This window comes from Canis lupus, chromosome 12 (genome assembly GCF_048164855.1).
Source record: "Canis lupus baileyi chromosome 12, mCanLup2.hap1, whole genome shotgun sequence".
NCBI classification, from domain to species: Eukaryota; Metazoa; Chordata; class Mammalia; order Carnivora; family Canidae; genus Canis; species Canis lupus.
Genome location: NC_132849.1, coordinates 2,062,332 through 2,072,483, shown reverse-complemented (window position 1 = coordinate 2,072,483; position 10,152 = coordinate 2,062,332). Strand labels below are relative to the sequence as shown.

At 37.6% G+C, this 10,152-nt stretch overlaps 1 protein-coding gene and 1 long non-coding RNA gene across 2 annotated transcripts in view; one reads left to right on the top strand and one right to left on the bottom strand.

Moving 5' to 3' along the window:
- Positions 1-10,152, top strand: part of LOC140600859 (uncharacterized) — a 46,368-nt gene that overhangs the window by 1,090 nt on the left and 35,126 nt on the right. The window lies entirely within an intron of this gene.
- CAPZA1 (capping actin protein of muscle Z-line subunit alpha 1) overlaps positions 3,439-10,152 on the bottom strand; it is a 49,009-nt gene continuing 42,295 nt past the window's right edge. The window contains exons 8-10 of the mRNA XM_072769039.1: positions 7,545-7,616; positions 5,378-5,440; positions 3,439-5,003 (exon numbers count right to left, since the gene is read on the bottom strand). Coding sequence (XP_072625140.1) covers positions 4,863-5,003; positions 5,378-5,440; positions 7,545-7,616 — 276 coding nt within the window. The 3' untranslated portion in view covers positions 3,439-4,862. The remainder of the gene's footprint in view (positions 5,004-5,377; positions 5,441-7,544; positions 7,617-10,152) is intronic.

Genomic DNA, 10,152 nt, shown 5'->3' with positions numbered 1-10,152 from the left:
AAGTGAAAGAGCAGCGCGCTTCGGAAGACTGACTATTAAGCAAACTAAAGGGGGTGGGGCTCCTACCAGAAACAAAACAAGCCTCAGCATCTGTGTGTGCTCCCTCGTAACAAGAACACACACACTAGAATGGGGCAAAGATAATAACAGTTATATAAAAAATTTAAAAAAAAAATATACCAGAGTTACAAATATATCAAAGGTAGTGTTGTCCTCCAAAGTAGTGCCCGGTGGGAGGCCACACACTCAACCTAACCCAGGGTGAGGAATGTCCAGAACCCAGGCCACGCTCCAGCTGGGCAACTCTTGTGCCTTCTCCCAGGCCAACAACCAACCAAAGCCAGGAATAACAGATTTTAGCAACAGGAAATGCAAAGTCAGTAGGAACCAAAGCGAATGGGGAAGTTCTTAAAATTTATGTCTTAGAAATTGATTGTGCAAAGTAGAGGAAAACACTAGGAAGATAGTCCCTTTTTACCCTTTTTGTCTGCAATTACCTGGTGGGTCTGAGCAGGAGTTATTTCAAAAACCTTCCATCCACCACACCCACACTGAATGTCTAGCTCCATTCTGATACACAAATCTAAGTCCTCATTACTCCTGGATCCTGAATGCGCCCCCACCCCTCCGCTTCCTGGTGAGGCCCATGTCCTAGACATTACCAAAATAAGCAACAATGCAAACAGCCATAGTACATAACCAACTTGAGTAAAAACGTGATGTGGCTGTGTTTACAGTGGAACTTCTCTAAACCAGTCTCATCTAGAAAACTACAATTCACACATGGGGTTTTAATTATTTTCACACATGGCTGTCTAGATGTCTAGAATGATCTTGCTTCCCACGTTTCAGATACAGCTCAGGTCTCACTTCCTCAAAAACTTCCCCAAATCTATCTGCACTTAGAATGACGAGTGTGACTTCAAAGTGGTTGATTTTATTATGGGTCCAAATAACACTGAAGGCAATCTGAGAGTCGACCATGGTCAATGACAATGTGTGTGAATAAACGCACAGTAGTTCCCAAGACAACTACTTTGGAGAATAACAAGAGCTTTGTATTTTCTTCATCACTTCTCATTATTTTGTAGTCACCTGGCTTCTACAATTTGGTATCTGAATGTTCTGTTTATGTATTCTAAGTAGACTGTAGTCCTTACGGCAACTGTTAGGTCGCCCTTCAATTGAATGCTGACAGTGGTGACAGACTGTGGGAGGTTGCTACAGCTGATTCTAATTATTTGCAGATTGTGTATTTGCAAAGTCACCTAAGTTTATTAATAACCCCCAAATCAGTACTTGCAGTATCTGTGTAGTCATTTGTGCACATGTGCAGAACGACAAAACAAACTCGAGTTACCCAATGGACATGTTCCTAGCTGAAATGGAACAAGGTAATAATGTTCTGCCTTCTTGTTTCAGCTTCTATTATAAACATCCTTTTCATTGTTGTGGCCTATCTTAGGGTCACATTTTTGCATTTTGTCCTTTTTTGTTACGCTATTGCTTAAAATAGCCCCCATGCCTGTGTAGTGCTTAAGTGCTATCTGGTGTCCTAAGCACAAGGCTGTGATGTGCTTTACAGAGGAAATTACGTTAGGTAAGCTTCATTCAGGCACAAGTTACTATTGAGTTCAATGTTGACTGTTGAGTTCAATTTAATGGATAAACAATGTATATTAGATAAGGTGACTTGAATAGAAACACATATAAAACACTGCATATATTGACCTATTGACAAAAGTGTTGTGGCCAGAGGTTCCCAAGAACCTAACCCTGTATTCCGAGAATAGCAATGTGTATAGTATTTGCCAACTCAAGGTTTACTGGCAACTCTACACTTACTGTGAATAAGGAGAATCAACAGTATATTCTGTGTAATAGTGCTTCTTTGATATATTGGACTTGAAGAGGTAGGAGATTGATTTCTGCCCTCAGAGAGCTAAGATCTACCATCTTGTTATACATAATCTGTTCAAGAGAGAATTTTAGCTAGCTCAACTTATCTTATGGGACCATCCAGTTTTGTTCTACTTACCAGTCCTTTCTTTGATGTCCCAAGCAACAGGAGGCAGCTTAGTAATTCTATATATGATTGTAAATTTATAAATTGACATTGAAATATGTCTCTTTTGTGAGTTCGCAGAAAATGTGCCATGGTTTGCCCAGTATCTCTGAACCCAGATGAGTCCAGCATCAACGTTCTAGATTATAAAAGAGAACAGGCACCGGAACTAGGCAAGCAACAGCAGCACAACCGCCCAGGCTCAGATGAAACATTGGTTTTTAGCAGTGTAATTTCAAATCCAAATATACGAGTGAGGCCTCACAGAAAACTGCTTTCCATCTGGCTGAGAAACCTCTGCCCTAAGATCTCACAGGCTGATTGGAGTAGTGCATGATAAAATATACAATTCAAGCAAATATTCCACTGAAGGAGGTTAGGTTAAGGAAGGCAGATCTCTGCAGGACTTGGTAAAGAGGGCTGACCTCCTCCCAATTATACAAATAACCAAGGGCTTTAGATGGCCAAGTGATTAAGAGTTTTTACAAAAGTCTATATGGGCTAGGGAAATGGGATAGGCTGGGGACAGGCTGACCGAGTTAATAAGTTAAAGGCAAAGGCAAGAAGATTTGATTCTGTTTGCACTACAAGTACAGAGTATAGTACAACAAATGTTCCCCCAAAAGGTGGGGAATTTGAACTGGCCTCAGATGGAATGTGAATCACTGAAACTCCTCTGGTTCTCTCAGGAACCAGGATAAAAGCCTTTCTCTCATGTCTGTAGCTAAGTCAGATTTGGAAGGAAAGCTGCATTTAGAGGTTAAGTCAGTGTAAAATCTCATCCAAGTTCAAGGTACAGGGATTCTTTCATTGCTACTTCCTAGTGATTACAGCCATATTTGGGCCTTGCTTTCTCAATGACAAACACAGAAGATAACTAGAAATGGATAACCAAAACAAAAACTTTGGGGTGCTTGGCTGGCTCAATCAATAGAGCATGCAGCTCTTGAACTCAGGGTTGTGAGTCTGAGCCCCATGTTGGGAGTGGAGATTAGATTACTTAAAAATAAAATCTTAAAAAAAAAAACCAAAACCAAAAACACACACAACAAACCCTCTGATTCATCCATAGCCTTTAGGTGAAGAACAGTATTATCCATAGAGACAATGCTGAAACTTAAAAACAAACAAAAAAGCTGTTCTTTCCAAGTTTTTGGATAATCACCGAATCTGTAATAGGTAGGAACCAATTTAAGAAACCCTGAACATCCTCATCAAATAGGACTGCACACAATTCTATCTTACCTTGAGAACAAAAACTGAAGAGATGGATTGAAAAGGAGAGACTCAGACAATTTAAGAACAAAACAGGTATATTTCTATTGGACTACCTGATACAGAGGATAGTGTGGTATGAATGGATATAGTATGAATGACACATAATACAAATATATTTTATTTGAAATAAACAAAAAAGCTTACACAGCTCAACAGGTCACTTGGAAACAAACTTGCTTGACTGTATTACTGAGCAAAAACAAAGCTGAAGCACAAACACCCTTCTTTTTTGACATTTATTTGGAGATAGGTAGGAAGACACTACTTGGTTTTTTAAAAACTGACCTTCCCTTAAGGCCTGGTCATAGAAGTGTAAACAATGTAAATGAATCCACCATTACCAGTTGTCATATCATATCTATGTCACCTGTGTATTCTGAGATCACACATTTACCTGCCAATACACCTGGGAAGGGTTGCTATATCACAGTTACATTTGAGCTCTTGGCAGGCAGGACTGAGGAGTAATTTGGAACAAGTTTTACATCCTATTTAGAACGAATCACTAGTATTCCCTTAAATAACAGGTTACAATAGAAAGATACTGCCTGGAACATATCCTTTTCACTTTGGTTCATTTTTAGTTTTTTTGTTTGTGATTTACATAGTTGTTTGACTCATCTGCTTATAGTATAATCCTGCCACAAAGTATTAAAGCACAAGATACCTAGTATTCCTTCAACATCTGCATTTTTTAAGTTTTATACTCTACTACACCCCTAGTAGGTCAGCAGTTTTTGAATAATACAAAATAATAATAAACAGGTAAAACTCTTCTAAAAATGCAGATGTCTCTAACTATAATGATATTAGATGGGAAGGAGACAATGAGGGAAGAGAAAAAAGCAAACATGTTCATGTGCAGGGAATGTGGTTCAAGTCTTTGGATTTAAAAACAACTTCCCCAGAGAAGTTGGCTATAATGGAATTTCCAGAAAACTTCCTTTGCCCTCACAAAAGGACCTGAAAAGCCCAATCTAAACTTTCAAAACTACAATTATGAGATGTTATAAATGATGATCAAAGCAGTCAGAGGGAGAAGGATGAGTGTGTCTTCCATTCAGCTAGTTTGCAGCATAGCCTCTTTAGCTGTTGTTGGTGGATCAGTAAAAACCGCTGAAGTACCAGAAGTGTTTTGAAGGATAGCGGTAGAAAAGTACTGAGCATATTACCTGTCTATATCAGTAACAGGGCTTCATGGCTAGGAAAATTTTCTAAACAGTAAAATGACTCCAGGATAGGTCTGTCTGCCTGTCTCTCTCTCCATCATTAAATGTGGCAGAATTAAAAAAAGAAAAAATTTACAAGTAGATAGAGTGAAAACAAAAAATTACAAGGCAGAGAACACAAAAGAATCAAGACAATGCTATCGGTTCAACAGTATTCCATGAGGCTAGAAAACCTGTTAACTCTGAAAGCCCTAGCAAAATATCACTCTTGTTTATAAATCACTTATTTATCATATGACCGCATGTTGAATTCTTTCTTTCCATGTACTGAAGAATCCTACATTCAGCTTTTAAGCATTCTGCATTTCTTTGCCAATCTTGTAGCTGAGTATCTTGTTCCAGTCGATTTTGGTGCGGGTAACTGGAAGCTGCCGGCGCAAGGCCTTGAATGTGGTGTCTGACATGGTTTGATAGTTCTCACTAATTGCTGTCTGCAACAGATAATTGAAGATAAGTTGCTTGAACAGAAAAGGATGGTTGTGATTAGGAAAGTAACTCTGTAGTCAAAGGACATGCCTGAGTCTTGTAAAGATAGACAGGATGTACTATTCCTAGTAAGCTCCTCTCCCATTTCTGAAGTGAGTTAAGAAGCCCACTTACAGTATTTCTAAAACTAGATCTATAATCCCTTCCAATGTTGAAACTTTGTAAGCATAATGCCAAATTGCAAGGTCTATAGTCTCCACACTTACTAACACTGAGTAACACGTATATTTATGTTAAAAGGACAAAGAGAAGTCTAACGAAATGTGTTAACAGCAAAATAAGGTACTAAAGATCTAGAAAAATTAGTTCCAGATCTTACCTGATACTCATTTTCTGCATGCTCTATGATTTTAATAAATTCCTTGGCAGTCTGGACTTCATTCTAATGGAGGAAGGGGGGAAATAGGAATTTTTTAAAAAGGATAAGGAGTGAATAAAAAGATACTGAAAAGACCATCTTAAAGAAATCTGAATATTTGTATAACAATTTATAGTTGTCAAGTGCTCCCTTGCATGTTATCTTTTTTGATTCTTAGAAAAACCCTGTGAAGTAGACCTGTTATTAGCATCACCTCCACTTTGAAGATAAGAAAACAGAATCCTTGTGACTAGACCAAAATTATACAGCTCTTGAAAGATAAAGATGGGGTCTGAATCCCAGTCTTTGCCAGGAGACCCCATGTTCTTTCCATCTACCATGGTATGCCCAAAAAGACATCATCACAATATCTTGAAATGTATATGCCTTGAAAATATCTCTGCTTTCAGATGATATAAACAATGCCCTCACCGCTATTAGCCATATATGTTAAACTTATATACTCTTCTATTTGCTACTTATGTTAAGCCAACCATCACATTTTGCTTTATGTGACTCAGGTACAATATTAACTGAACATATCCTTTTCACTTTGGTTTATTTGGTTTCATTCTCTCTCTTCCTTTCATCATTAAAGTAGAACACAATTAAAGGTAAAAGGTAAGATTTTCTACCTGAAGCAGCAGTCCCCATATTCTTTCAAATAGTCAAACCCATCTTTTGTTTTTACAACAACACTAAGACAAGTCATTTGCTTTTCCACTCTCCTTCTCAAGTGTGCATAATGCAGGTCTCAGAAGCTACATGTGCGATGGCTTCATCACTCTGACAGCTAATGGAATGTGTGGGCACATATGAGAATCCAGTGGTCTTTTATTTAGTCAGACACTATACAATTTGTAAAAATGTCAACCACTGCCATTCTTTGCATAATTTTTTTTTGGTTTGGAAAATATGGTTGTTGTTCATGAAAATGTTATTTAGGTTAAAAAGTAATGGGTTTGTTATTGTATTTTTAAATTAATAAATACATTTAACATTTCCCAGTTTTAACGCCTAATAAGGTAAATATTGTAGATATACATAAACAAAAGCTATCTGGTTATTTTGTTTTTCTTAATTATCTTTTATTTTATTTTTTAAAGATTTATTTTAGAGAGAAAAAGAGCATGTTCCTGGTTGGCAGTAGGGTGGGGGTGGGGCACAGAGTGCAGAGCTCAACGTGGGGCTTGATCTCACAACCCTGAGATCACGACCTGAGCCTAAATCAAGAGTTGGATGCTTAACTAACTGAGCCATCCAGGTGTCCTTTTTTTTTTTTTTTTAAGATTTTCTTTCCCAAAATATAAACTCTGCAACCAACATGGGGCTTGAACTCATGACCCTGAGATCAAGAGTCACATGCTCTACCAACTGAGACAGCCAAGCACCCCAAACAATACCTATTTGAAGGTGCTCAATAACTTCTACAATATAAAGAAGTACTGAGAATGTAAAAAAAAAAAAAAAAATTAGGCACAATACTTTTAAATTGGATATTCCTAAAAATGTTCAGTTTCTTTAGTGAAACGAATGCAGCTCTACAGGATTTGTTGGAAAACTCCTTCTTTCTGGTATTTACTGATTGAAGATTTTGCTGTCCTTGAGCAAATCCACAATTGAGAAAGAGAGAAAGAAGTTTGGATTCTCTAAAGCTATTATCACTATTTGTCAATATATCATGCTATGTTACTTTATGTTATATATATACACATATATATGTATTTTAAAAGATTGTATTTTTTTATTTGACACAGAGAGACAGAGAAAGCACAAGCAGGGGGAGGGGCAGAGGGAGTGGGAGAAACGGGCTCCCCACTGAGCAGGGAGTCCAATGCAGGACTCAATCCCAGGCTCCTGGGATCATGACCTGAGCTGAAGGCAGATGCTTAACTGACTGAGCCACCCAGGTGCCCCACATTATGTTATATTACATAATTATTTATTATATTTAGTCAAACACCATGAACTAATTATAGCCAGTTGATTGCATACTTTTATCAACTGCCAAAATCAAAGCACTGAAAACAAACTGAATTTCTAGAGACAGAATCAATACTCAGGATCAAAATCAAATTTTTCAAAGAAAAACAAGGCACAAATGAGATATTAAATATTCCACACTCACCGAAACAGTTACTGAGTCCTGTACATCTTTATGACTAACCAACTGAACATTGCCATCTTCATAATAGTGAACCTGTGTGAGACAGTGGTTGAGCAAGTTTATGTGTAGCTCATAAGGAAACCCATTGCTAAGGTACAAATCCATGCCTTAAGTCATCCTCAATCTTTACTAACTCTGAACAAAATATTAATATGAACAATTGTAACTTAAAATGGTGGTTAAGTTCACAGAACACTTTAAATTTTAAGAATTCTCGCTTTTCTTAGCAGGGGAAACCGATTAATAAGTTAGTTCAACAAAGTATTTATTATTTGCTCCAGGCATTGTGCTAGGTATTATGAATACAAAGACCTTAAATAAGATTCCACTCTTAATAGTATTAAAATAATTACCATAAAATCTAAACATTAGTTTTTCTCTGTGAAAACCTAGGGATTTTAATTGATCCTAATCCCTTACCCATCTCTCCATATATACAATCATCAATATTGGTAAGTAGATCTGACCAAGGGCAGGAAAAACTTAACTGAGGGTTAAAGACAAATTGAAAAAACAAATATGCCACTGGCAAATTAAACTACAAAAAAGCACAAGTTCTGAGGATGTATGATAAAATGGGGTGCTACAATTATGAGACCAATTAGCAAGAAGGAGTCATACACAAGAGACAGACTCATCAATGACATATCAGGAAGTTTTGGCAACTTACAAGACAGGTTCAGTCAAAAAAAAAAAAAAGATAGGTTCAGTCACTTTAACATGGCTACAAACTGGTTATACAAAATAGGATGAGAGTACTCTTTTGTTAAGTTCATTTGAACAGGGTCTTGCAAATAGGAGTTACCACCTAAATGGACAAGTAGAGAAGAACATCTAGCAAGGGGATAAAAAAAGTACAAAAGAATGGTTTAGTTTAAAAGAGAGAAGAATAAAGAACTCACTGCGGAAAGGAGTGTGGAAGGGACTGTGGCAGGAGATAGTGCTATGATGCAAGCTAGATACAGTCTGTGAAAAGCAAACTGCTTTATGAACCATGTTAAGAATCCAGACTTTATCCTATCAAAGGTGATGGGGACTCAGGGAAAGGGAATGTTTTAGAAAGATTATACTTGTGTTAAGAAAATCAAGTGGAGGGAGCTGAAACTGGGGGCATAATGCTGGAATGGTAGTCTAGGTCCTGCCTGTTTCCTTCATCTAGACCAGGCTACCAGGAGATGGCTACACAAAAAGAATGTTTGTAGAGATAAAGCAGAAAAAAAGAAGAAAGGAACTATACGCTATAGTAGTACTATAGCTATTATTTATTGAGTCCTTACTACATGTTAAACACTGTGCAAAACCATATAGTTATTACTTACCTCATTCGATCTTTACAAAAACTCTGAAACAGGGACCATTGTTATTCCTATTTCACAGATAAGAAAACTGAGGCTTGAGGCAGTTTAATATCTTATCCACATTCACATATCAAGTAGGAAGAAGAGCCAGAATATGAATTAGGTCAAATTCCAGAACTAAAACTATTTCCAACATGTATAATACCTCTCACTGTTAAGTTCTGTCAAGAAATTAGAAATTCCCTGATCCAGGTATAAGTAATGTGTCTCATTAGGGACCTAACTCTTGTAAGATATCATTAGAAGGGGATTAACACAGCCATGCCTTCATCTAAGCAGAAACCATGATCCTATTAGCAACAAAAGGACTTCCCTGAGCAATAGAAGCCACCACAGAGCCTTGTTTAAGGGGACAAAAATAGCTGGCTCTGTCCAGATGGGCAAGACAAACTAGACTTTCCATGCCCTCTCCAAATCCTTAAATTTCATCTTTTGGCTTTCTAAAGGAGTTTAAAGAGAAAAAGACAATTTAATAATACACTGGAAAAGCAGAGAGTGGATAAATGCCTGTAATACCAACATGTAAGAATTAGAACAGCAAAGATTTGGACAAAAAAGATTGGGCTAAGTAATGATGACATATAAAGGTTCAAATTCCAATAGACAAGTGAGACAGAAAAACTGAATGGACTCCATTCTAGAAAGGCTCTATTTCTCTGCTAAGTTCTCATACTTTGCATCTGAGTAAACCAAAGAAGCTATGTTCCCACTCCAAGGGAGACAAGAAAGTTAATCATTTTCTAAGTTTCATCCTAGGCCCCCAAATACTTGATAACATCTAAGAAGAACCAGATCCCAAGCATGTTCCAGGACATTAACTTTGAACAAACCTTGGTTGACAATGGCAATAACATACCCTACCTTCGATGATTTATGGAATACACCCATTATTCATGTGGCACTCACCTTTGATTGGATCCTTCCCTGAATTCCTGAAGGAACATGTCCCTGGATCCCTTTCCAGGATAAATCTCTAACCCCAAGTGATAGGGAGACTCACTTTTCCTTTTTTGAGTCTCCCAGACACTCTATTATACTCTTCACTTATGCTATTCAATAAACTCTGCTCTCACTTCCTCTGGGCTTGAGTTTCATTTCTATCCTATGTGAAGTGAATGAAGCCAAGGACCCTCCTGGCTGGTCCTGTGGGGGCCCCTGCTGGGTCCTCAGATCTGGCCTGCCTATGTTACAAGGACAGGATGTTCAAACAG